At 40.9% G+C, this 25,710-nt stretch overlaps 2 protein-coding genes across 3 annotated transcripts in view; both read left to right on the plus strand.

Annotated features, from left to right (window-relative positions):
- The window catches only part of LOC128092307 (uncharacterized), a 169,691-nt gene that overhangs the window by 137,634 nt on the left and 6,347 nt on the right, over nt 1-25,710 (plus strand). The window lies entirely within an intron of this gene.
- LOC120416206 (polypyrimidine tract-binding protein 2) overlaps nt 14,835-25,710 on the plus strand; it is a 325,004-nt gene continuing 314,128 nt past the window's right edge. For both annotated transcript variants that reach the window (XM_052706202.1, XM_039577967.2), the window contains exon 1: nt 14,835-18,280. In XM_052706202.1, the coding sequence (XP_052562162.1) occupies nt 18,278-18,280 (3 nt within the window). In that variant the 5' untranslated portion in view covers nt 14,835-18,277. The remainder of the gene's footprint in view (nt 18,281-25,710) is intronic.

Consider the following 25,710-nt stretch of genomic DNA (forward strand, 5'->3'; position numbering starts at 1 on the left):
TTAAATTTTTAGAATAAGGTTAATTTTTTTTTTGCAGTGAAAAAGCCAATTCTATATAATGAACGCAAGACGCACTGACAATTTGGATCGTTGAGTTAATAGTGGATTAACTGTGTGTGAGTGATTTTGTGTGTTAACCAGAAAGACCTTCCCATAGCATCGTTGCTCGGAAGGCTCGCCGACGGGTCTGTTATGAAAGTCCTCCCCATAGCGTCGTAGCTCGGGAGGCATCGCAAAGCCAATACCTTATCCCACTAACCCAAAAAAAATTAATCACGTGATGCTTGAAGGAGATGCTGTGGATTCAACGGTCTCAAGCGGTATCAACAAGTATATAGCGAAAAACTATGTGCTTGATGAGTCTGCAACTTCAACTATCGGACTAACATTCCTCCCTTTCGTTGAACTGCAGGCTTCTTGGGAGGGCGCCGGTATTGACTAATAAAGACTTAGAAAACATCAATTTTACTGCTTTTTAAACCTTTGCATGGCAATATCTCAGCAACTAAAGGTCGTATCAACAAAGTTCAAAAAAGCAGAACATAGAGAATTTTCTCAACCTTTCAAAAATATTTTTTCAGAGGTGGGCAAACATGTGCACTAATTTAAAAAAATGGAAAACTTAAATTTAAAAAAAAAGTTAAATTAAAAATCACCAAATTTTTTTTTACCTTGTATCATTTTTTTCAGTGTAGTCCTTATCCATACCTACAACTTTGCCGTTGGTGTCTTCGATCGATCAAAAAATGTCTTCAAAAGATACAGATTTTTGAATTTTAATATGTCATTTTTGTATGGACAGCTGCCAAATTTGTATGGAAATTTATACACAGCAAAAAATCCGATGGTAAAATCGCATGCAAAAGCATGTACATCACCTTCGTCAAAAAGACACTTAGTATTGCACGAGGCATGTACAATTTTTGTAAACACAAAAAATGCAAACGACGGGACTCAAACCCAGCACCTACAGTAAGGACTGGCGCCTTAGCCCGCTTGGCCATCAGACCGATGAAAAATGGAAAGGATAAACGTATATGAGAGCTTGACATTTCGGTCAAGTAGGTTTCCCATACTGATGGGCTACATATTTCAGGGTGTAATATTACATAGAATTTCATAAAATAATGCAAAATCTATTTTACACACAGGCCTTTTACATGTAGCTGGATTACTACTTTATTTGCTGTGTATGGACAAACTAGTGATGCAAAATGGCTTCTTTGGGAACCGCAAAAGCCCCTTTTAGTCATCATCTCGGCTTGATTCGACTCGAGCTGCTCCCGAGGAAAAGTTTCAGCCTGATAAAAAATACAAAAATTAAAATTAAAAAAAAGATCGATTTCGTAGAGAACTGCTCATATTCATCAAATCACCACATTTCGTTGAATTTCATAGTCTGTTGCCCGATCTCACATTTGAGGATGGTTTCTGTGAATGCAAAAGTTTCATTGTGTTCGTGTCATGTGGAACGAAAGGTTATCCGCGTCTTTTCATCAAAATAAAAAAAAAACACCAAATCGAGTTCGTCTCCATCATTTTCCACCGAAACTACCTCCTATTTGGTAATGGAGTCCGGTTTGTGCTGTCATCGAGTGCGGGTCGTTGTGCTTCGCGTGTGCGGTTTTTTGTGTTTTTAGGCTGTTTTGGGAAGTGTTTGTTCCAAATTTTGTGTGATTCGGCCCATGTTTGTGCTGGGATTGGTTTTGCGGTCGAGTTTTTGATGGTTTTGTGTTTGATTCCCGTTAAATTCAATTTTTCTCTTAGATTTTTCAATCCATATTGATGGTTTGCGCGGCGTCGGTTCGATGCGTGCTTGTGTATTAGTGTCGTCGAAAAGAAAAAGGAACGAATTTGGTTGTCTGTATGCGTGCGTTGTTCAGCGATGACACGAGGTTACAGCGGGTTACAGCGTATGTTGTAGCGCGGGTTGCGTTGGTGTAAGTGAGCTGTAATGTGAATGCGGTAACAGAACTCTGGACGAAAGGAAAAGGGCGAAGGAGACATGCAGCAAACATGAATTTGAGAGAGCAGAGCGGCAGCCGAGCCAAGGTTTTGTGACAAATTCTTTGGTCGTGCCTTGGGTCTGGTGTTGAGTTTTCGGCGGGAACAGCCGTAGAAACTGGTGAGGAAATTCCAATAGGAACCTAGAGCGAGAGAGTGCCAAAGCATGTATGCGTGCGTGCATGTGATTGTTCAGATCAGGGTTGCCGGATTGTCTATTTTTTATTGTTACAACCAATTTTTTTAACGATTAATTAAAAGATGAACCTATTCACGTTTCTTTTATTTTGCTATTCTCTGGCGCTAAAATGCATCAAAAGATAAAATGAATTGATGTTCAAGGATATGTCTGCGTCTGGTTCAATGGGTTAGTTTTTTATTTCTTTTGTGTCTCTATTTGTGTGCCTCAAACAGTAATTTAAATTAATAAGTTTTTGTGTGATTGGCTGGTTGAATGAATGAATGAAAGAGTATGGAAATTACTAATGAAAGATTTGGTTTCAGGGAAAGCTTACTGCTGATATAAAAACGAACGGGTAGCGTTTTTCGGTAGTCGTGTGATCGATTCTAATATAATGTTCAAGAAATAAATAAACAAATTTAGTTCGATAGTTAAGTCGGAGCAACGCGTCGGGTCAGTTTTGTTTTGCACGTTCGTCGCCGTGTTTGATAAATGATATTGCAGTTTTTCCTTGTATTATTTCTACGACTTAAAAATATGTGTTTTGTAGGTGCGCTGCGAGGTAGAAATTTAAAATTCGAAAAGACGTTTCCCGTACAACGCGTGAAATAAAACTCTCAGCATTATAGCCCGAAGAGCACGATAACGAGTATTTCTCCTACGCGATTGCCAAGCCCTTCTTGTATCTTCGTAACTCATCAGTTATCGGTCGCTATTCTTATAACTATTCAAAAGTTGAAATCGTCTATGATCCACTCGAACTAAACACTTTACGTAGAGTTTAATATCTTACCTGTTATATACATTCTTTGTGGTTTTATCTTTCCACAGCCGGCTGTCTAAGATAATCCACCTAAACCTAAATAAATCACAAATAAACGGGAAAAGTCTCAACAGCAGCATCCGATTGCTTGCCTTGGGAATAATAGATCACCCCATTAAACAAAACTTTTCGATTATTTGGGTCACATCATCATCTTCAATGATGAATCCTGACCATTACCTTCCCTACTAACAAAATCCCAAGTAGAAGTAGTTTTCCGGCACACGCGGGGGTGTGGATATCGTATAGAACCCACCCTTGGTAGCAGCCTGTGCTAACTAACATTCCCGTCCCAATCCCTCGAGATCTACAAACTGACATGGCGGGCGCCGTTGGTGGCCAACGACTGTTACCTATCTGCAGCAGTTCTAGTTTTTATGATCTTGATGTTTTATCTTTTCTACGCATTCATGCATGCTGTTGATAAGAGAAACATCACCAGATCGTTGAAGCGTATGATCAGTTGTGCTGATAGGTTATTACGGTCCTGTTCAGCAACGGAGAAGGACAACCATGGGTGGTCTCTCATGCTCATGCTCATGCTCAAACTACCTCCTATTTGGTAAAATGAAATTCGAAACCATGATCATATTTTTAGTCTACTTTAGGGCGAAGCTTGCACAGAAAAAGATAATGTAAATTTGGAAGCTTTAATTTTGGAAGATTGAATATTACCTCTTTTTTGATGTAATTTTACCTCAATTTAGACTGAAAAAGTGACATTACACCTGAAAAGTGGTAAAATTACACATTTCCAGAGGTAAAATTACACCTTTTTTCTGACATAAAAGATGTACCCCTTCCCAGATGTAATATTACCATGATTTTTTTTTCTGTGTGGTTCTAACTTTACACTTTGCCCATCTAGTTGGTATTACGTTCAAAATTTTCTAAATCTGATCTGAAACTGCCCGGGATGATTCGTGTGATTTTTGCCTTTTCGAGCACACCTCACCGCAAAAGCCCCTTTTAGTCATCATCTCGGCTTGGTTCGACTCGAGCTGCTCCCGAGGAAAAGGCTAATGGACAGCTTCTCCACCGAGAATCGGGGCCCCGGCTTTTTGTGTAGGTTTGAATTTCCACTTTGGCCCCGGGACTTAAGGAAAGAGGGGGTAAGCTCTTACCCATGTTTTTTACCCAGGTCCAGCGTGACGGATGGATCATCCCTGCTTAGGTTGGATTCATCTGACTTTTTCTTAGGTGTTGTGGATAGAATTATGATTTAAAAATTTGTTTAAAATATTATCAGCTTTGAAAATTTTGAAAAATTGCAGGTCAGGTCCTTAAAAAGTAAAAGTAAAAACAAAAATTACAAAAATGCAAAAGACCATGGATATTCCCCCGCGAAAGTGGCTTCCTTTCAAGAGGAAATGAGCTGCGAATCTGTACTGTATCCCTCATGCAAAAGTTACACATACATCGTGTGTGGCTTGGATTGCGTTGGTTGCCTACTTCAAGGAACAAGGGTTAACATTTAACATTAATATGATGGAGATTTGTGCTTTTTATGGCGTTGCGATCACGAATTATATTTCGTCTGGGGGTAAACTGAATGGAAACTGACAACTTTGTTGTAGTTAAGTAGATAAAGATGTTTGAATAGATAAAAAGTTTGAAAAAAAGTTAAAAAAAAACTATTTTGTCAATAATCCCAATATTTCTATTAAGCTCTCGAGCTGAAAATTTGCAGGTGTAAATTAGTTTTTTTTTAATTACATGCACAGCAAAAAGTTGTCTAAATTTCGAAGGTGTTAAATTCGATGGTTTAAAATTGCCTCTTTTATATCGTAAAATTACATCAATTTGGGTTAACCCTCTACAACTCAACCCCGCCTCTAGGCGGGCTTCGATCCAAAATTTTACTTAAAAATCAATTTTGCAACCAATTTTCTGAAAAAAGCCTAGTTTTAGGTCTTTAGTCTTTTTTAACTTTGGCTGTATTTTTCACTAACATTTCCTATATTTTATGTGATAACGAGTAGTTTTCGTTATGTCCCAGACTATGCCTCAACGCATTTTGAATGACAATCGTATCGATCTAAAGCAGCACATGTGAAAAAAAGCAAAAAAAAAAAAATAATGAAAAAGTGGCTGTAAAACCTTGAAAATACCAATAAGTAGGGTTAGTGAAATTTCACGATTGCGCGGACAGCGTGAAATCCGTGAAGTTTGGCTTTTTCCGCGAAATCCCGTGAAATTTTATGTTTGTTTGAAACTGTAACGATTTTTCTCAAAATGATTTACTAAGCTCAAATAGAAATAAACATAATCTTATGAACTTCTGTAGAATTAAGCGGATGAATACCCTTGTTTAATGACGCGGATGCGTTGTTTAGTATTAGTGATTTTTGACGATTTTGTGGACGGTGTGAAATTCGTGAAATTTATCATTTTTTTCTTTTTTTTTCAACAGACTATTTGAGTAAATTTTATTATTTTTTAATTGAAAAGCTTGATATGAACCATTTCTAATCTAATCTAATCTAATCAGACCCTAGCGCAGCCAATCTTTCGAAGGGATCCTGGAGAGTGCCTTAGGTTAGATGACGCCTAGCACTCTTCTTGTCATTTATTAACATTTGTAGTGCGCCATTGCATCGGAATGCATTGAAACAACACAAGCGTTAAAGCGGCCAGGCCTACTGCGTAAAGCCGTATCGCAGAGATGACTCGTAATTGGGTTGAGTTTGAGCACTGAGTGTTCGAACAACAACACAATTCTGAATCGACAGGGGAGGAAGAAGCGTGGGGACACACCACCATACGCTCCGAGATTTTGGTTGTATTCGTTGGGAGCACCATGCTAAGAAGGTTTGGTACTCCGGGACCCTCTGGGATGGGACATTGTATTTCCACAAATGCCCTGGACACTATTTGCCGTGGTTATAGCGCCACAACTCGCTCTCTGTAACAGTATTCCTAATTCCAGTCCACACTCATCAAGTCCTCATGGCTTAGTGGTCAGCATTTTTGCTTACCAATCCAAAGGACGGGGGATCGAACCCCGCCTCGAGCGACTTTGATTTTTCGTTCATATTCATCATTTCAAATTTATGTGTTCTTAACTTTCACGTTGGGAGCAGATGGGAATCGAACCCAGAACCATTCGCTTACAAAGCGAACACCGTAACCAGTCAGCCACGGCCGCTCCCATAAAAGCTTGATATGAACCATTTGAAGAATTTTTCAGATTTTTCCTTGAATTTTTCAGTTTTTCTAGATATTAAGTTAAGCAATATTATCATTCGATGTTATAAAAAATTTACAGCTATTTTATTTGAAAGGTATAGTTTCAAAAGAAATTAAAAAAATCAAACTTTGTTTTATTCAAAATAAAATGAAAGCTTTGAAATTAACTTTTACAAACATTACAGATTTTTTCTCAGTCCTGTTTAGTTTTAAGAGATTTTTAATTTATTTGGGTGGACGATTCCCGTGAAAGATAAAATACAACTTTTTGTTTTGTTTTTATCTTGAGTTAAAATGTCGATTTCGTTACAAATTATATTATTTTTGCCTTTTAATTTAAATTTTACATTTTGTAAAGGGATATAAAAACCTTTAAAAAATATTAACGTGTCAAATGTCGCAAAAAATTCAAATCATTTCACTCATTTTTTGCTGGACAAGATTGTTAAATCTTGCTTTGATATGAAATTAAATAAAATAAAGCAAAGCAGCGAAAACGCTATTTTAAATTTTATTAGTTAAATATTTCAAAAAGCAGTTCAATAAATAAAAATATGCATGCCCTGCATTTTATTAAAAATATTTATAGAGCCCTTCCATAAACTAGGTGGAATCTCTTTTGAAAATTAGGAGATTTTTTTTTGTGTCACGTTCAAATTTATTAAAGTTTTTTTTAGTTTATTGAAGAATAATATATAATGAAGCATAAAAAGTAGTTTCTGTGATTTGAACGTAAGATTTTCAGAGTAATTTTAACATTTTTATCGTTCCGCGTAATTTACGTGAAATTTGGTGTTTTGAAATTTAGGTCCCCGTGAAATTTACAATATTCGAGCGTGAAAAATCACGAAGCCTTCCAATAAGGTAACGGGAGTGAATTACCCATAGGGTTAAAGTTCCTCAATAAAATCAACAGCAACAACAACCAATAAAGTAAATGATAATAATATTAGATGGTAGGAATCTCTTCACAAAAAATTGTGCATTAGAGGGCTAAAAAAGTGAAATTACAATGAAACAGAAGTAAACTTACGTATTTTAGATTTAAATTACACAATTTTTTGACATAAAAGGTTTTCCCATTCCCACATGCAATTCTACCATATTTTTTTGCTGTGTAGAAAAGTATGAACCATTTCTCCAGTTTCTAATGCAAAATAACACAAAATGGTTAAAAACTTTATCAAATACTGAGTTAAGATACGTTGGAAAGGTGATTTTTTTGATATCATTTATTTAGCAGGTGCAAACATATAAGTTGCGCTCAAACATTGCTATATATATCAACATATCAAAACGACATAATTTGACCCTTTACAGAAATTTTGATCCTAGTTTCAGGTTCATTAAAATGCCGGGAATGCGAAAACGACGAAGTTGACTTTATAGCTGTCGGCCACCATTGCTAGTACCAACCACTAGTGTCTTCCTTTTATCTACTAGGACTTCGCCGTCCTGGGCTCCTAAGTGTATGAAAGTATGGCACGGAGCGACGGCGCCGAATACCCATATTTACACAAAGAATTTTAGAGCGCCCGCAGCGGGATTCGAACCAGCGACCTCTGGAGTGTGAGTCCAGCGCGCGGTCCGATTGATCCACACGGGCGGGACTGCCGGGAATGCATATCTTGGAAAATTTTACAGATATTTACTTTTTTGCGATAAAATCGATTGATTTACTTGGAATTTTCATTTAAAATAATTAATCATAATTTTATAAACTACCTTGCGTTTCCATCATCTTATCATCGCATCAACTGCACCTGTTTCGGTCACTTCTACCCCCGAAAGTTTCCCCAAATCTCCACAAACCTGTTGCCATCCCATTCACTCGGTGGGTAGCTTTTCCCCTCCATGCGAACAAAAAGTGAAAGCTTGCGCCACCGAGGGGATCCTCAACAGGTCCTTTTACAGCGACCTGTTGGCAAAGCTCACCGTTACGTCGTCCATGACCGAACCCCCGAACGTGAGGAGGGGTGTTTGGAGGGAAGGTAAGGCCATCCGGTCGTCTCTTTCGCCCCCACGTGGGGGCCATTGTTTTCCCGAGGGGAGGAAATGCTATGTACTGCAGGACCTCTTTCTCCTCTTTGGAGTGGTGGAGAAATTTGGGTGGGGAGAAGGACTCTCACCAAGCAGGATCGGAGCTTTTCCCGCGTTGGAGGGGAAACAGGTGATGATGTAATAGTTGATGGAAAAATTCCGACAAGTGGCTGTTACGGAAAGCTTTTTCGTGTGGGAAAAAATTTCCCCTGCGAGGAAGCTTGGAAAGCTTTCGTATGGAGAGATGGGGATGCTGGTGAATTTGCCAGGGGAATTTTGTGGAGAAGTCGGATGTTCCCCTTTTTTGAGATAAAAATTTCGCTCTGCGACTTTTGCTGGAGAGAAGGAGTGACCGAGTCTTACATAATTTAGTTTTATGACGCACATATAAATTTTGCTGCGAGTGACATCAATTTGATGCAAGTTAATTCAATTGTTTAAATAATAGGACTTCTAAGCTTATTTAAGTATTTGTCATTGTAAATTAACTTTTTTAGGATCTTCAAAATACATTGACTCATTAGTTCTCAAATATTCAAAATAATGTACAAAAAAAAAAAAAATGAAAAAATACAATATTATCATATTTTCATCTTTTATCTGTACATTAGAAAATAAGCGTTGTTTCAAATTTTCCCGCCAAAACCGAAAAGCCGAAAACCTAACCTAAAATTTGTGATCCGGTTGATAGGAAACACTCGGTAAAAAAAGTTAAACCGTAACTTTTTCTATCAAAAGGTCATCCATATCAGTTGAAGAAGAAAAAAGTGGTTGTGATTCAGCATCTTTGCTGAATTTTGATAATTCAGTTCGAAGTATTAAAATTCCAAAAAGTTAAAATCATTACGCAATAATACGTTATGTTTCATCGAAGGAACTTGAAAAGTCAAAAGTTCAAAAACTCGTTCTAGTTTCCCAACTCGTGGCTCCAAATTTTAACGACCAGGAAATTGCACCCAATTCAACTTCTTCAATCTTGATTCAAGGGGCTCGGCCATGCCATCAGCCGCACACGAGCGAGGGAGGGGAGCAAACCTTTTCGCAACTTTCTTCTACATCTTCTAAATATCCCGTTTTTCGAAAACTAGAATTTCGCGTGCCAACGACGACGTGGCCCCAAGAATTTGCCCACCGTCAAGTTCGCAATAACTGCGGAGCTGTCATCGTCACCACCGAAAGAAGGAAATTAAACCCGTCTCTCTTGTTTTCAACTTTTGCGTGCGTATGTGTGCATGCGTGTTTGTGTGTATGTGCGTCTCACTAATAGCTGCCACAGCAGCTTGATGGCTTAATGATGCGTGGAATTCTTGACACATTTCTCACGCAGACGACTGCGCGCCCGTGTAGACAGCGCCGGAGAGTCAACCGAGAATCCAAGTCACGTCCGAGACACCCAAACAGGTCCCCACAGGGAAACTGAAATTGGTGTAACTCCACTCCTCCCGTGCTCGTCAAACGTGTTTTGCGACGTCTTGCGATGGTGGGGCCAAGATTTGGAACCGCACCCCAGACGGAAGTTTGGTCTTGGTTGGATTACTATCAGAAAATGAGACACTCATTTGGAAATAAGTTTGGTGTAACTTTTGCTCCATCAGGAGATGTTCTTCTAAAGTTATTTTTTTTTAGAAGTTCTCTAGTGTTTTTAATACACTTCTTAAAAGCTGAATCTCGATTATTTTGATGAAATTTATCTCCGGAAGTTCCATGTGAATATAAAAATATTTGTTTTGTATGAAAATTTTCCTGAGATTTCAACAAGGTCACCACGTGGTTTATGGATGGTTCCTATTAATAGGGTTAGTGAATTTTCCCAAATTTTGGATTTCGCGTGAAATACGTGAAATTTGATATTTTTTTGAAGTAAATGCTTAAATATCACAAGATGTAAAAAAAATCATGAATATTCTTCAATTTTCTTTTTAACTCAAATGCTTAAAATAAACTGTTCAATAATAATTGAAAAAAAAACAATTAATAAAAAAACAACACCCAGAACTGGGCATCGGCATACGAGAGGATAAAGAGCACGATTCGGTAGTAAAATGGTACTGTGTGCGGACGGAGAGGATAAATCCCGAAATTACCGAGAGTGCTTTACTCATGGTTCATTTTCCAAAAAAGTTCATCTATCAAAAAAAAAAGTACCGGTACCGAGACTCGAACCCAAGACCTTCGGCATATTGAACCGTGCCTTTGCCGTATGGGCCACCATGGTTCGGTGACTAAGTGGCGGTCGTTTGTCCATATAAACCACTCATAGGATGAACTGTTCCAATGAACGAATGAACACACGAGAGGATTATACTCTCGCAATATAGCACTTTCCTCACGTTTCTTTTCGTGAGGACTATCCCCTCGTTCTTTAACTTTGGGTGAATAGTTATACCAAAAATTCAAAAAAACAAATCATTCGCTCTACAGCATTGCCCTGGCGTTCTCGATTGCGAGATTCCTACTCGGAACTAGGTGTCCGAAAGGCTTGATTGTTGAGGCAATTGCAAACCTCTTTTTACACCTTAGCTTCCATCCACCCCGGGATTCATACTGACGACCTTTGGAGTGTCAGTCCAACTGTCTACCAGCGACTCCACCGGGACAGGACCCAATGAGACGATTCCTACACCTGGACTGAGCTATCGACCTAACCTCTAGGTTAGACCGGAATAACATTTACTTCCCCGTCCGACGGAAGGCGTGATCAGATAAATCTCGTCTCGAAAAATGCCACCTTCTGGGATCGAACCCAGCCCGACTGGATGAGAGGCAATCACGCTTACCTCTACACCACGGGCCCCGAATAGTTATATCATTAACTTTTATATAATACCTAAGTAATGTTTTAAATTATCATTCAAATCTGGAAACAAAAATTAATTTGAATTTTCTGATTATTATTATCAGTAATTCTTTTTCCAATGATAATTAAATTTTTTAAGAGTTTTGCTTTTTGTTGTGGACCCTTTGTTATTCTTTGTGTATATATAGATACACATGAATTTTCAATGATCAAATTAAAGCTCACTTTTGTTTGACTTTTCAGATCATCGACAGTAAACTATCGATTGTCTTCGAAAACTTGGACAATGAAATCATACTTTCATTTTATGAAATAATAATTTGACTATCATTTTATTTAAAAGGTGAGATTCTGAGATAAATTCTAATATTCTATGTAAATAAGTAATAGTTTGATCTAAAAGGCCTTTTCAGCGATTTTTTTTTCTGAGTTCCGTGAAATTTTTCCAATGATGGTCTCCGCGAAATCGGATTTAAAAAAAAAATTAAGCCTTATTATTATGTTATGTTTCTGCCAAAATTAAGCAAAACTTCTTTTTCTTCTTAAATTTATTTTAGTTTTCTGAGTTGAGTGAATAACATTTGAGCAGTTCTCTACGGAATCGGTCTTTTTTCTTTAATTTTAATTTTTGTATTTTTTAATCCGGCTGAAAATTTTTTGGTGCTTTCGGTATGCCCAAAAAAGCCATTTTGCATCATTAGTTTGTCTATATAATTTTCCATACAAATTTGGCAGCTGTCCATACAAAAATGATGTATGAAAATTCAAAAATCTGTATCTTTTGATGGATTTTTTTGATCGATTTGGTGTCTTCGGCAAAGTTGTAGGTATGAATGAGGACTACACTGAAAAAAAATGATACACGGTAAAAAAAATTGATAATTTTTTATTTAATTTTTTATCACTAAAACTTGATTTGCGAAAAAACACTATTTTTATTTTTTTTTTATTTTTTTATATGTTTTAAAGGACATAAAATGCCAACTTTTCAGAAATTTCCAGGTTGTGCAAAAAATCGTTGACCGAGTTATTAATTTTTTAATCAATACTGATTTTTTCAAAAAATCGAAATTTTGGTCACAAAAATTTTTCAACTTTATTTTTCGATGTAAAATCAAATTTGCAATCAAAAAGTACTTTAGTGACATTTTGATAAACTGCCCCGTTTTCAAGTTAAATCCATATTTAAGTGACCTTTTTGAAAATAGTCGTAGTTTTTCATTTTTTAAAATTAGTGCACATGTTTGTCCACTTTTGAAAAAAATATTTTTGAAAAGCTGAGAAAAGCTTTAAAGGGCGTTATATTGAATGTTTGGCCCTTTTGAAATGTTAGTCTTGATTTAAAAATTTTGAAAATATTGTTTTCGAAAAGATCGGAAAATTTCACAAATGTTTCATATTTTAGCATTGAAAATCGGACCATTAGTTGCTGAGACTTAGAAAACATCAATTTTCCTGTTTTTAAACCTTTGCATTGCAATACCTCAGCAACTAAAGGTCGTATCAACAAAGTCCGAAGAAGCAAAATATAGAGAATTTCTCAGCTTTTCAAAAATATTTTTTTCTAAAAGTGGGCAAACATGTGCACTAATTTTAAAAAATGAAAAACTGCGACTTTTATTAAAAAATCACTTAAATATGGATTTACCTTGAAAACGGTGCATTTTATCAAAATTTCACTAAAGTACTTTTTGATTGCAAATTTAATTTTACATCGAAAAATGAAGTTGAAAAATTTTTGTGACCAAAATTTCGATTTTTTTGAAAAAATCAGTATTGATTAAAAAATTCATAACTCGGTCAATGATTTTTTGCACAACCTGGAAATTTCTCAAAAGTTTGCATTTTATGTCCTCTAAAACATATCAAAAAATAAAAAAAATCAAAAATAGTGTTTTTTGCAATTCCGTCGTGAAATTACTTACTTTTCCTGTCATTCTTGAACGACGAAATGGCCTACTTTTCTGTACCAAAAATAACAGAATCGAAGTGTTGCACTTTTCAAAATAAATGCTGAAAAGTTCTACTTTTCAGCACTGAAATGGGTGCTGAAAAGTTGAACTTTTCAGCACTTGTTTCGAAAAGTAACACTTTTCAACATTTTTTTGATTTAAACGATTTATTGACAAAATACATGAAAATTTGACTTAAAATTTCACTCAATGGGTATTTTTCGGAATTGCAAAAAATGTTGTATGGAACTTGTTGCAAAACTTGATTTTTTCAGCACTCTTCGTATTTATCCAACTCGGTGAACCTCGTTGGATAAATGTACGACTCGTGCTGAAAAAATCCTCTTTTTGCAACTTGTTGCATAAACTACTATTTTTGTAAATCAAGTTTTAGTGGTAAAAAGTTAAATAAAAAATCACCAAATTTTTTTAAACGTGTATCATTTTTTCCAGTGTAGTCCGTATCCATACCTACAACTTTGCCGAAGACACCAAATCGATCAAAAAATTCCTTCAAAAGATACAGATTTTTGAATTTTCGTACATCATTTTTGTATGGACAGCTGCAAAATTTGTATGGAAAATTATATGGACAAACTAATGATGTAAAATGGCTTCTTTGGGCATACCGAAGGCACCAAAAATGTTTCAGTTGGATTAGAAAATACAAAAAAAAAATCGAATGACCAAAATCCAAGAGAACTGCTCATTTTGTAAATTTGTTGAAGTTTAAAATGCTTAAAATATTGATTTATGTATTTTTTATTGTTCTAAATTTATTATTTTAAATTTAATTGTTAAAATTACCATTTTCAATTATTATGGAATATGTTACTGTTTAATAACTAAAATCCAAAGCTTACGGAAAAGTCGTAAATCCTATTCTAATTTTTACCTTTTTCGCCAGCTTGAGAGTTCAGGTGTAAATATGATTTACATTCAACATTTGTTGGGTGAAATCATCACATCACTTCTCCTCATTCCATAAAAACCACCGAAACCCAAACAACTTAAGCCTCGATTAGCAATCAATTCGCACAAGTTGACCACCATTAACCGCCGGTCGCTTACATTAACAATTCTTCCTCACACAAACACACGAAGGCACTCACACGCACGCACCTTTACCACCGCTCACTCACCTACATATCTCTCCCTCCCTCTTTGAGCAGCAGCAAAGAATAGCTCACCTGAATCAATAAAATTAGCTCGATTCTTGAACCTGCTTCTTCTTTCCGACACCAGTTCCACAGAACTCTCATTCTCGCACTCACCCCGCGCGGAGTCACGAAGGGTCACTCACGCGCGCTCCAGTGCGCGCAACCAGTGGTGTAATTAACTTTCATTTCCGTTTTCGTCGTCGTGTCGAGCCGAAGAACCCACGAAGAGCAGCAGAAGAATGGGGTTCGCACCTGTGCGCGCGTCGCAGCATGCCACGCAACACGAAGTGAAGACGAGTGGTGTGTGAGTGCCCGCGAGAGAGTGAGTGCGGAGGAGAAGAAGCTGCGCAGAGACAATACATAGAAGGGATAAGAAGCGACGGGACAGACAATGGAGAGAAGGAGTGAGCGAGAATGTGGCCGGGGGTTCGGAGTGCGCAAGACAAGTGTACGAGCGCGGTCCTGCTCGCGCTAGCGTCGGTTCTTGGGAGCTTCTTCGTGGGAGTCTTGGTCTTTTTGAATGGTAGAAGAAGCACCTTTATACATGTTGTATGGTACGGTTGCGGCGCAGGTTTATGTATGTGGGAGCGCGCTGTTGGGTCTCCCGGGTTGCGTTCCGCCACACGGAGAGTGCCCGCTGCAGCAAAGCGCGCCCTCTGAGCGACCGGTGGCCACCGTCAGCAGTTTTGTTGTAACCCGTGTCGGAGGAACCAGCCGTGTCGCGCGTTCTCGGAGCGTTTTTTTCTCCAGCAGTCTGTGCTATCCGTCTTCAAGTCTTGCTTTGCTTTGCGACCTACTACGCCCCTAGTTCTGTTTTCTACCTGTACCCACTGTGTGCACGTTTCCGGTTTCCACCGTACTGAGGCGGTCGTTAGTGTTCCCTTTATCTGTTCTGGAAGTGATCGATCGAGGTTCCTGTAATTGAAAATTAGTGAACCAAAGTGTACGGTCTCTGCAAAAGGTTCCCAGGAAGAGCTTGTCGTGTAAGCCGAAGTCACCGGTCACTCACCTGGCATACCTTTCCCGAAGTTCCGAGCGCTATCGTGTGAGTTCCGAGCGGTGTGGGTGCCCCCGATTGCGCTCGCTGGTGTGAGTGAGAGCGGCCGATTCGGCAGGTCGGTGCGAACAAACGAGCGCGGACGATCCTGGACGGCGAATCCGAAGTTACGCCATCCGATTGTGTGCACGTATTGTGTGTATCCGAAGAGTGTGCTCCCGCAAGAGTTCAGAATCTTCTGCAGAGCAGGACGTCGTCCGCATCGTCGCTGGTACGCTCGGTTCAGTCGATAACGCGATTTTCCCGCAAAACGTTCTCTCTGTACGCCGTCTGCGCTCGCCGATTATCAATTCAATCAATTCAATATTCATCATATCCCACATACATCAACCACCATATATCCGTTTTTTCCTCTGTGAAAGTACCGCCGCGCCGTGAACGTCAAAAGTTCCGACAACTAAGGTTCTCACACACGTTTCCATTCTCCAAACCGCGCGCGTCAATCCGGCCGAATTTCATCTGGAAAAAACACCTCGAAGAGAGAACCAGCACGAAACACACATCCATCAATCAATCGCGCGTATCGTACCTAGAGTGTTTGCAAGAAGAGTAAGAAGACCGTGTGTGTGTGCAAGCGTTTGTCAACAACGAGTTCGATCGCCAGCGATAAGTGAGTGAGTTCAGCGTCGCAACCTGCACCAGATCTTCAGGAAGAGCAGGAAGAGTGTGTGGTGGTTCTGCGAACGCGCCCCGCGCCCAGCAGTTGGCAAGAAGTAGTAGAAGAGTGATCCCCGACCAGTTCCTCCGCCTCCTACCGAGAGAATATCCCTGCCCCCCTGAGGAAGGCACGCGCGAAGCGAACCGAAACGTCGGGAGACAAGCTGCGAAGAGGCTAAGCGCGCTAGATTGTTGTGCAATTTTTGTTGAGAGGTCGCGTAAGTTTTAAGATCGCGGGCAAAGAAGTATACCTGAGCATATTTTGTTGAGATTTGTTTTTGTTTTTAAGTTTTTGTCTTGTAAGGAGATTTGAGATTATCGTAAGCGCTTCGCGCAGTTGCTCAACAGTTGACGAATAAGAGAGAGAGATTACGTATTAAGCTGAACCGGGAAAATATTTTGAGAGAGCGTTTTAACCAAAGATTTTTCCACAACTCTTGTACTCGGTGTTTTTGTGCAATATTGAGCGAGGAGAACCCAACATTACCCAGTAGTACTTAGTGACACGCACGCAGAGTAAGAGAGAGACAATCAACATATCAATCGAACGGTTCACGGCATCATAAAAGAAACGAGTTTAGCCCCCCCGGTTTTCTTCTTCAAAACCCCAAAGTCTCGACCAGGTCGCCCAAAAGTCGAAGCGAGTTCGAAAATAATAACACAAGAGATTTGTGCAAGATCAGGGAGAGATAGAACGAGCGAGAGGTAGCCAGCAGAAGTCAGAGGAAACCTAGCAGAACAAGTCCAAGCAGAAGAAGCAATTGTTTACACCACATCATTGAGGCTTGAGCGAAGAGTTCACCGACGACGACGACGACGACGAGTCGGCTCAGATCAGGTTTTTCTCCGATTCCTTTTCTTTCTCGAAATTCTTACCTCGTCCAGAGACCCGTTTCTCCGCGGCCAAGGGAAGAATCCTCCTCAAAACGTCCGGGAGAAGGAAGGGAAGCGAGCAAAACCGGTTATATATAATCAAAAATAATTACAATAAATATATTTCTCGATCCAGCTCGAGTCTGCGTGTGTCGTGGTTTTGAACTCTTGCGTTCCACGGGGAAGAGCGTAGAGGAACCTTAAAACTCTAGGTACTTATTAGACGAACCTGCTGGAGAAGAAGAACAGGCTACGGAGAGATAGTACAGAAAGCGGGGTACGTTCAGGCAGTTTGGAAGAAGTCAAAGTCAATATACAACAAACACACACACAGTCTTATACAAACCGAGCGATTGTGTGTGGATAAAGAAAAGAAAAGACGGTGGTATTTTTAGAAGCTAGATTTCCAAACAATCCAGCAAATTCGAGCGATCGAGCGCGAGGTTCAACACACACAAAAAAAAAAACAGAACAGAGGAAATAATTAAAATTAAGTGAGTTTTTGCGCGAGCGGACGAGTGAGTAAGCGTGTGTGCGTCTGTGCAGGGTTAAAGTTTACTAGAATTTTTTACGTGTTAGTGTGCGCAAGCAACAGAATCGGTAGGGTTAAGACAATCTTAGCATAGTAAGGAGAAAGCGTTTTGACAATCAATTCAATCGCTATATCAGACCAATCAGGTGTACTAATCGCACCGAATCGTGTCGTGTTTCCAAACCTTGACAATCTATCAGAAAACAATCAAATTTACACTTACACATATCTCTGTGTCTAGAGGCCGCATCTGCATTAGGTGGATCGTAGTAGAATCTTTGAGACAATCTCTTACACGAAACTTCTAGGACAATCCTTTTCTATACATTTCCGCCACACTTTAAAGGCAAAAATTAGCGAATAACGATAGCAAGTAAGGATCTAGACGTTTAAGGGTGTTATAGCAAAGAGTTCAATTATCAAGACAAATCAAACTAGTTAAAGAAAATACTTAGGTGATCAAAGCGAGCAAAAGCGAATCTCACCGTCAACGCTCGTACCGCATCTTAAAATTCACGTCACCACGTATTTCCGACCGGGTCCGATCTTTTGTCCCCCCTTTATACCGCCGCCGTTGCCTCCGCAGCAACAGCAGCAGCACCAGCTCCCGCAGTCTCCCGTAGTAGGTCCTCAGCCGATCGGTTCGAGTCCGCCACCTCCGCAGTCCATCCCCGTCTATCCGACACCTTCCCAGTATCCTCCGGCCTGCACCCTGTACCCGAGTTCCCTCGTGTCCTCTCCGTCGTCGTACACCACTCCGGCTACGGCAGCAGCAGCAGCAGTCACCTCCACCATCAACGGGTGTAACGCCGCCCAGCAGCTGTGCTACTGCGGCCACTGTAACTACCACCACCAACCGACCTACTACGCACCGACACCCACGACGGCCGCGCTCCTCAGCCGGTACACCGCCGAGATCAACCTGAACGGCCAACACAACTCCCTGAGCGGTAGCGACCCTAGCCTCGCGTCCACCACCTCATCCGGCATCATTCCTACCGGCAAAGAGACAATGGTAAGATTAACAAGCGACATTCTACCATCCTCGTTACACGCCCATCACCACAACCAAGTCCACCTCCAATATCCGATGTACGCCACCGCGCCGCTACTTCCCGCTAGCTACGGATTCTACCCGGCAACGCCGGACTTCTTCAGCGCGCCGCCGCCCGCGCTGCCCTTCTCGGACTGTACCGTCTCGTCGACGTCTTCGTCCTCTTCGCCGCCCACCCCGAACCATCCTCACTCCCCGCCTCACTTCAACAAACAGTCACTTTCACCTACTACTGCTAACGCTAACGCTACCACAACACCACTGCGGTATCCGGCACACCACGCCGCTGGTGCCTTCTACTACGCCTCTACCACTTCTACTACTGCTCTTTCCAATATTACTACTACTGTTTCCACTACTAGCACTTCTTGTAAAAACAAGGTACTAATTGTGTGTGCGTGTGTGTTTGCGTGTTTTGTGTTGTAGCTAGTAACCTTATTCTTAAGTTTCTATTTATTCTAGCGTTCCACCACAAAACAATTAGTTACTTAACATATTAACTTGACAGATTGACAGCGTTAATTTAAAAAGTTCAAAAAGGACTTACCAAATTCATTTTCCGTCAGGAACGTATAATACTTACTCAGTTCAGACTCGAACAAGACTAGCTCTTCAACCACGTTGAAGAGTTACTCCCTCAACTTTGAAGTCCGTTTTCGAGATGCGCGTCAAATCTCCGCAAGACTTGTCGATAATCGTCATGTACTGTGAGTTTTGCGGAAAATTGGAATTTCAATTTTAAAAAGATTTCAAACCGGCTTGTTCATGAGCTAATAAGGTTCGCTTAACTTTTTGTTTTCCAACAATTCAAATTTGAGTTACTCTTTGTGCTCGCAATTACCAGTTCATATTATCCAAACATTGTACCTAGTCAGCAACAGCCGCTGGGATGTTCCGGCCCGTGTATAAACACCAAAACGCAAACTGATCTTTTAATTGTTGGTTTACTTTGTTCGCGAGCCATAATTACATGCGCGCCTGCAGCTCTGCATTGTCCGCGCCCCCCAATTCACCCAACAAACCACACTAACCAGCTATTTTATAGTGGGCCCACAGGTAGGTTTGCATTAATAAGCTAAGCCAAACAGGGCTGGACCACAATTGGCTGGCTGAGGAAAAACCAATTATGCACATCCCCGGCCATATCCGGGGACTCATCCCGAAATTGGCCCCCCTCGTCCAGCTTTCAAAAAAGGTGATCGGCGATCAATTTTAATTAAAATAAACTGGACTTTTAAACGCACATATGCGTAACCGAAAAATATTTATTACTGATTTGGGCTGGAATGTGGGCACTGAATAAAATTTTAGTATAATTTATGTTAGTTTTGAGAAATTTACAGAACTTTGACAGATTGACAGAGTTAGTTTAAGAACGAACGAAGCACTAAATACTTACTCAGAAAAATGTCACTCTTACATAGTTTCCAAAAGGGACTCCCTTGACTTTGAAATCCGTAATCGAACACAAAATTTACACCAGTGCACTTTTCGCACTCGCACGTTTACAGGTGAAAATTATATTCCGCCCATCCGTTTTTCCTTTGACCACACCTCCGGGCACCAATATTGAATTAATCAAACTAATTTACACAAAGGGCACCAACCCGCTGGGGACGAAAAAACAGAGTTTTCCACGGGGTCGGCTTCCGGGTAGAGGCCAAAATTCCCAACTGAGATTACACGCCACCATTTTTGTTTTGTTTATTAAATTGTTTTTCAATTAAACACCGGACGGAAGTGCATGCCCCAGAGGCCATCCGGTACGTTTAAGCAGATTTATCCATGAAAAATTCTTTACTTGCTTCAATTGGCATCGATGTAATTTACATTATTTTCTCCAATTTTTGGAAACTCGAACCGTGAATTACTTCCAGTTGATTCGCCGTTCGGCGACGGGACCTAATTAAAACGGATTTTCCTCGATTCGTTGGTCACTCATCTGGGAACGCAACCAGCTGTGTCAAAGTTGACCAGGCTGCAGTTCTCTCAGTCTTTTTCCACCAATGTTGCGCTCGACAAGCCGAGGAAATGTGCCATGAATTTTAACATGCTGAAAAATTTGGAAAATTATTCCGTAATCGATGCGCTTCCATTCGATTGGCTCACAGTTTGTGAGAGTTTCCAGTCTGTTGTAACTAATTGGACAAGTTCCCTAAACTTGTGTACCAATTAGCCTTACCTTCGGAGTGCACAAGTCCTTCCAGTAATTGAAAGACTTGTAGCGAAGATAAAAAAAAACCACACACTTCTTGCAATAAACAACAAACTTGCAAGAAGATTAGGTTTCTTTTCAGATTGCAAGACATCGGCAAGGGAAGGCTGAATGTCGCGCGAAAGAGAAGAGAAGAGAGAGATCAGTGTGTAACTGAAACAGCTTAACCAATTATCCTTAATTAAGAGGAGCTGCTGCACGCTGCAAGGATTGCATTCAGGACGACCATTCACGTGACCACATAGAAGCGAACTGTGGTGCACAAGTTAATGTCGGTTCGGTCGGATAACCCTGAGCTGGATTGGGCGCAATCTAGTTGGATATCATGTTGCAGGCGCTCTGCACTGATAGTCTTTTGAGGGTTGCAAGGCTGAAGAGTATCAGATTTGCAGTCGATTAGTTCGGTACTTCTGGTTACTCACTAATAAAGGGTCAAGCGTAAACCAGGGAGCGAACACACATACTAGCGCAAATTACTCCCGTGATTGGTAAATAATTAATTGAAATTGATTAGTGATGCATGAGTAGGTTGTACGTGTGGGAGCTACGCATACCGACATGTACGAATCCTTGTTTAATTAAGAGCCTATGTTTCCAGTGCTAGTTAGTTTTGACATATTGACTGAATTGTGACAGTTTGACAAAGGGTTAGTTAGAATATTCAAAATGTACTTACCAAACGCCAAACTGCACTCGGGATCCACTAAATACTTACTCAGTTAATACCAAACTTACCCCATTAAATGCGCGAACTCTCTAGACTAGACATTTTCGAAATAGTATCGAAATACTATCTCTTTCAGATACCCCCTTGGCGTTCACGTCCGTGATTGGGAACTCCCTCGTATCGTCCCCAGGTCATTTGCACGCCGCCCCGCCTATTTGCACCGGAAATTGTAGCAAACTTCCCAACATGTCCACCCACACCAAGTCAACCCATGTGTGCGTTTTGTGTAACACTTTGTTGTCGAGGTGTAACGCTCATCACGCCCGATTCCGGTCAGAGATTGAAAAATTAATGTCCCAATTTCCCGTTGGTTCACACCGTGCCCGGGTTTTCTGGGTCGTTCCGGTCGCTTTTAAAGTTGAAATTTTAATCCTATTTCGGGCCCTGTATTTGTGGGGACACAAACGAATGTATGTGAGTCTATGCAAATATGTGGACTTCCCGGAGCCTAGGTCACACATAATGAAATTTAGTAATGCCTCCACGTAAACACCCCTTTTCTAACCCCCCCGGACCAACTCTTCATGTTCCAGGTTATTAGCTCATAATGGGTCGCAGCTCCTAAATTGCGAGTGAGCCCCCCTAGTTCGGCTTCGAAAATGAATTTAATTAACTCTATGAAAGATTAAAATTTCATTTAATTAATTATTTGTGTTAGGTTTTGGCGCCCCGAAGTGATGGAATTCCGCCAGCTTTTGAGGGATGGAGAGTCCCTCGGGAAATTCAACTCTTACATGGCCACATATGAGCCAAAACTTTGTGGATTGGTGGAAATAGTTTTCCCAGGGGGGTGGCGGAAGGATTAAAAGCACATCATCCGCTGGTCGTGTTACCGTGGTCAGCAGTGTTCATAATTATTTTGAAAATTTTAATAATATAGTGGTGGAGTTGCAAAAAGTTGGCCGAGAAATTCCTAGGTAGAGTGTTGCGCGTGTATGAAGAGTTGGAAAGTTGAATTTAAAACAAAAATGTTATTTTATTGACAGTTTGACTGATTTGCAAACTAACATAGGTGCATTAGCGATGTCTAATCCTGGTGAACGTTACAAATGTTCCTCATTTTAAGGAGATTCAAACTTGACCACTTGACTAGAATCTAAATTTAAAGCTGCCAAAATCCTTAAACGCCTTACTTCCAACCACTTTCATCGTCCAATTAAAAAAAGCATCCCTTCTTGGTTTCCTCAAAACACTCTAACCTTTCCAGGGGGATAGCGAGGTCACGGAAACGCGTCTAATCGCTCTCATCTCGACACAGATGTTGATTCTCCCCGGCAGACAGCAGTGTCCTGCCCTCTTGCCCCTTGGATGCTGGACACGGAGGGATGAAAAGTCACATTCTCGTTAACGAGAAATGGCCGTCGCCGAAACGGGGACACCCTAATTACCTTTCATGTACTTTTTTTTTCTCTGCCTCTTGTTCCGACTTCTGAGTGGGAGGGTCGTCCTCCCCCGGAGAGATAATTTGTCGGTAATGTTTGTTTAAAGTAGCCCCGGCACGGTGTCACTAGCCGGGCCGTGTTCGTGTCCTGGCGGAGGTTGACATTCTTCTTCAGGAGGTTCGTTTGTTCAGAAGAGAAAGGTCATGAATTACTGTACATTTGTTCAGGTCACGGTACGGTAGCGATACCGAACTCTGATAAACATTGCAAATGTTTTCTTAAGCCTTTTCGTTCTGTATAACCTCAAGAAAGAGCGATGCTTCAATCAACTGAATTAATTCATTTGAACACCACAAGCTTAATAGTTGAGATGAGTTTTATTTAACAAAATGAACAATTCTTATCAATCACTAACAAAACATGAAGTACCCTGATAAAAAAGCCTTTTTACTTTCCGCTAGGTAGATAGCTCTCCTTCCTTGAAAAGCCACAAAAACGAAACTTTCTTCTCCCCTAAGCTCCCCCCCTTAAGTGGATCCTTAAGCAGCCTCCTCCAGAGCACCTGCTTTCCCTGCCAAGAAACCCACAGCCGTGGAAGAAAAACGGAAATTTATGACGTGTGTACCCATGACGACTAGTCCGGGAGCCGCTCCGGAACGTGCTCAGGGCCGGAATGGCCCGCGGCTAACCTGGAGAGAGCCCGGGCGCCGCAGATTTGAGGTCTCGTTAATTATTACACGGGGGACTACTGGCGCCAGGTAGTTCATGACTTCCGAAGCTCTCTCCTCGTCGGGTTGAGCTTCCGGAGCTCGTGGTGGTTTTCCGGCGGAGCGGATCCCGTTGGGATTGCTGAAGTGGGGAGAGCAATGGGGGGAGGCGAGATAGAAAGGTAGTTTGCCAGTAAAATTTATGTTTAACACTCGTAAAATAGACGACGCTCGGTTACGTGATGTATAGTTGCTGATGGTGAGAGGATGTGGCCTCTTAGGCTTTGCCGGTAGAACATTATAAATGTTGGTTGGAACAGAGTGGGTCTTTTAACCAACCTAAGGGTAAAGGTTACGACTAGACGCTTGATATTACTAAAGGATTGTGATTTGTACAGAGTGTGATCGTGTAGGAGTCGTCTCCCTAGGCCTACCTCGGTGGAGTCGCTGGTAGGCAGTTGGACTAACAATCCAAAGGTCGTCAGTTCGAATCCCTTCGGACACTTAGTTTCAAGAAGAAATCTCGCAATCCAGAACGCCAAGGCAATGCTGTAGAGCGAATAACTCATAAACTCTAATCTTCCAAAATGTTAATCTAAGTAGTTACTAGAAGATGCTCCAGCTTTTGACTTTCAAGTCAGTTATAATTGACAGGTTGACAGAGTTAGCTTAAATGTAAAATGTACATACCAAATCTCGCATCTACAACATGGATCAACTGATCACTTACCTTGAATATGTCAACTACTCACTGAATATCGTAGGAATTCTCTCAACTTGGAAGTCCGTATTTGAGAAGCATTTTTTGAACTCCCTAGATGAAGATGTCATGCTGATGCATGCTCCAAGCTCATTGATATTGATCGTGTTCAATATCCAACTTTCAGCTGTCTTCAGCTGCAACGTTCCTAGCACGATAAGACGCGCACAACTCGATGCACCTTTCGCAACGAGGTCCGACCCTTTTCACCTTGACGGGCTCGCAAATAAGGTGCAATCATAATGTATGAGATCGCCACTTGGAGTAGCCGCGAAGGAGCAGGGTGCGGTGCAAGAAGGGTCCATTAATTTGCACGAAGCTTGACCATGCCATTTCCGGTTCTAGACTGTTGCACAACCTAACCTGGATGAGAGAGTGAGATGCAACGATTAATTGAAGTTGCGCGCGGAAAAGGGAGCTGAGCCTTAACTCATAAATGTGGATCACCTGGGGGATGGGGAAGGAGCAGTTATGTTGGGAGTTTTTCGGTTCGCTGGTGCCCGACGCCTTTTTCTTGAGCTCATTTTGTGCAGAAATTCTCCATTATGGGCTTCGTGCTAAAGTGGCAATTACTGCAATCATGGCTCGGCAATTATGGTTTATAGGTGTGAGGGGCGAGAGTCTACTTTGAAGGTTGGGATCGCCCCCCCCCCGAAGATTGGCCTTGCAGAGAACTAGCGCGATGGTTAAGCCGTTAAGATTTGCGTCGTTACTCTGAACTCGATCAATATCGCGAACGATTACGGTGAGAACAATAGATATGCTTTCAGAACCTTTATGGAGGTTTCTTGACATTTCTAATACAAAGTTACATTCACTACCGTCATCAGCGGTCTACTTTGGGGACCAATTACTGCACTGCCCACCATTGAAAAAAACGGCTAATATCCACTTTTGGCAAAAACGAGATATTAGCACCAGGTGGTAGAGGACGTTCCAACGCATCTTCTGGAACTTGAATTTTACTGAAATAGTGTCTAGACTTGGCTGCCGATACGAAAAACCAAACGGCTAATATGCCACTCTTATGGGAAATTGCCTTGACGGAGATTTTGTGTCAAACACTAAAACGCGTTTTTCTCGGAATACTTGATTTGGCATAATAGCCGAATTTTCAATTATGGGCAGTGCATTAAGACCCACAAAGTCTACTACACAAGCAGGTACCGGAAAAATCGATGTCCCAAACATGTCATACAACTGCCTGAAGATCCTAGAAAATCCGTCCAAAACACATACTCAACCTTCTCTGTTATTGATCGAGTTCAAAATTGTAATCCTACATATCTCGCAACCAAACATCCCTCCAGCCTCAACTGGAGCATAAAGCACGGTTTTCCCCCCACTTTCTGCATCGCAGATTTTCCTGGCATGCACCGGATTCTCAAACAACTTGTCGAAAGGTGCTGTTTGTTTACGCTTGCCTGAACCGCTGCTGCTGATGCGCTGCTCTACACACACTTCTAGGCACTGACTGCGGTTACTTCGCGAGTCAGTCTGTCTGCCCGTCAGTCAGTCAATCGAGTCATCCTCGACGAAAGTCTTGTTTTTCTTGGCCCGTGCCCGGGCGCGTACTTTTCCGCGCCAACATCTGAACATC

The sequence above is a fragment of the Culex pipiens genome, chromosome 1, assembly GCF_016801865.2.
Source record: "Culex pipiens pallens isolate TS chromosome 1, TS_CPP_V2, whole genome shotgun sequence".
In the NCBI taxonomy this organism is placed as follows: Eukaryota; Metazoa; Arthropoda; class Insecta; order Diptera; family Culicidae; genus Culex; species Culex pipiens.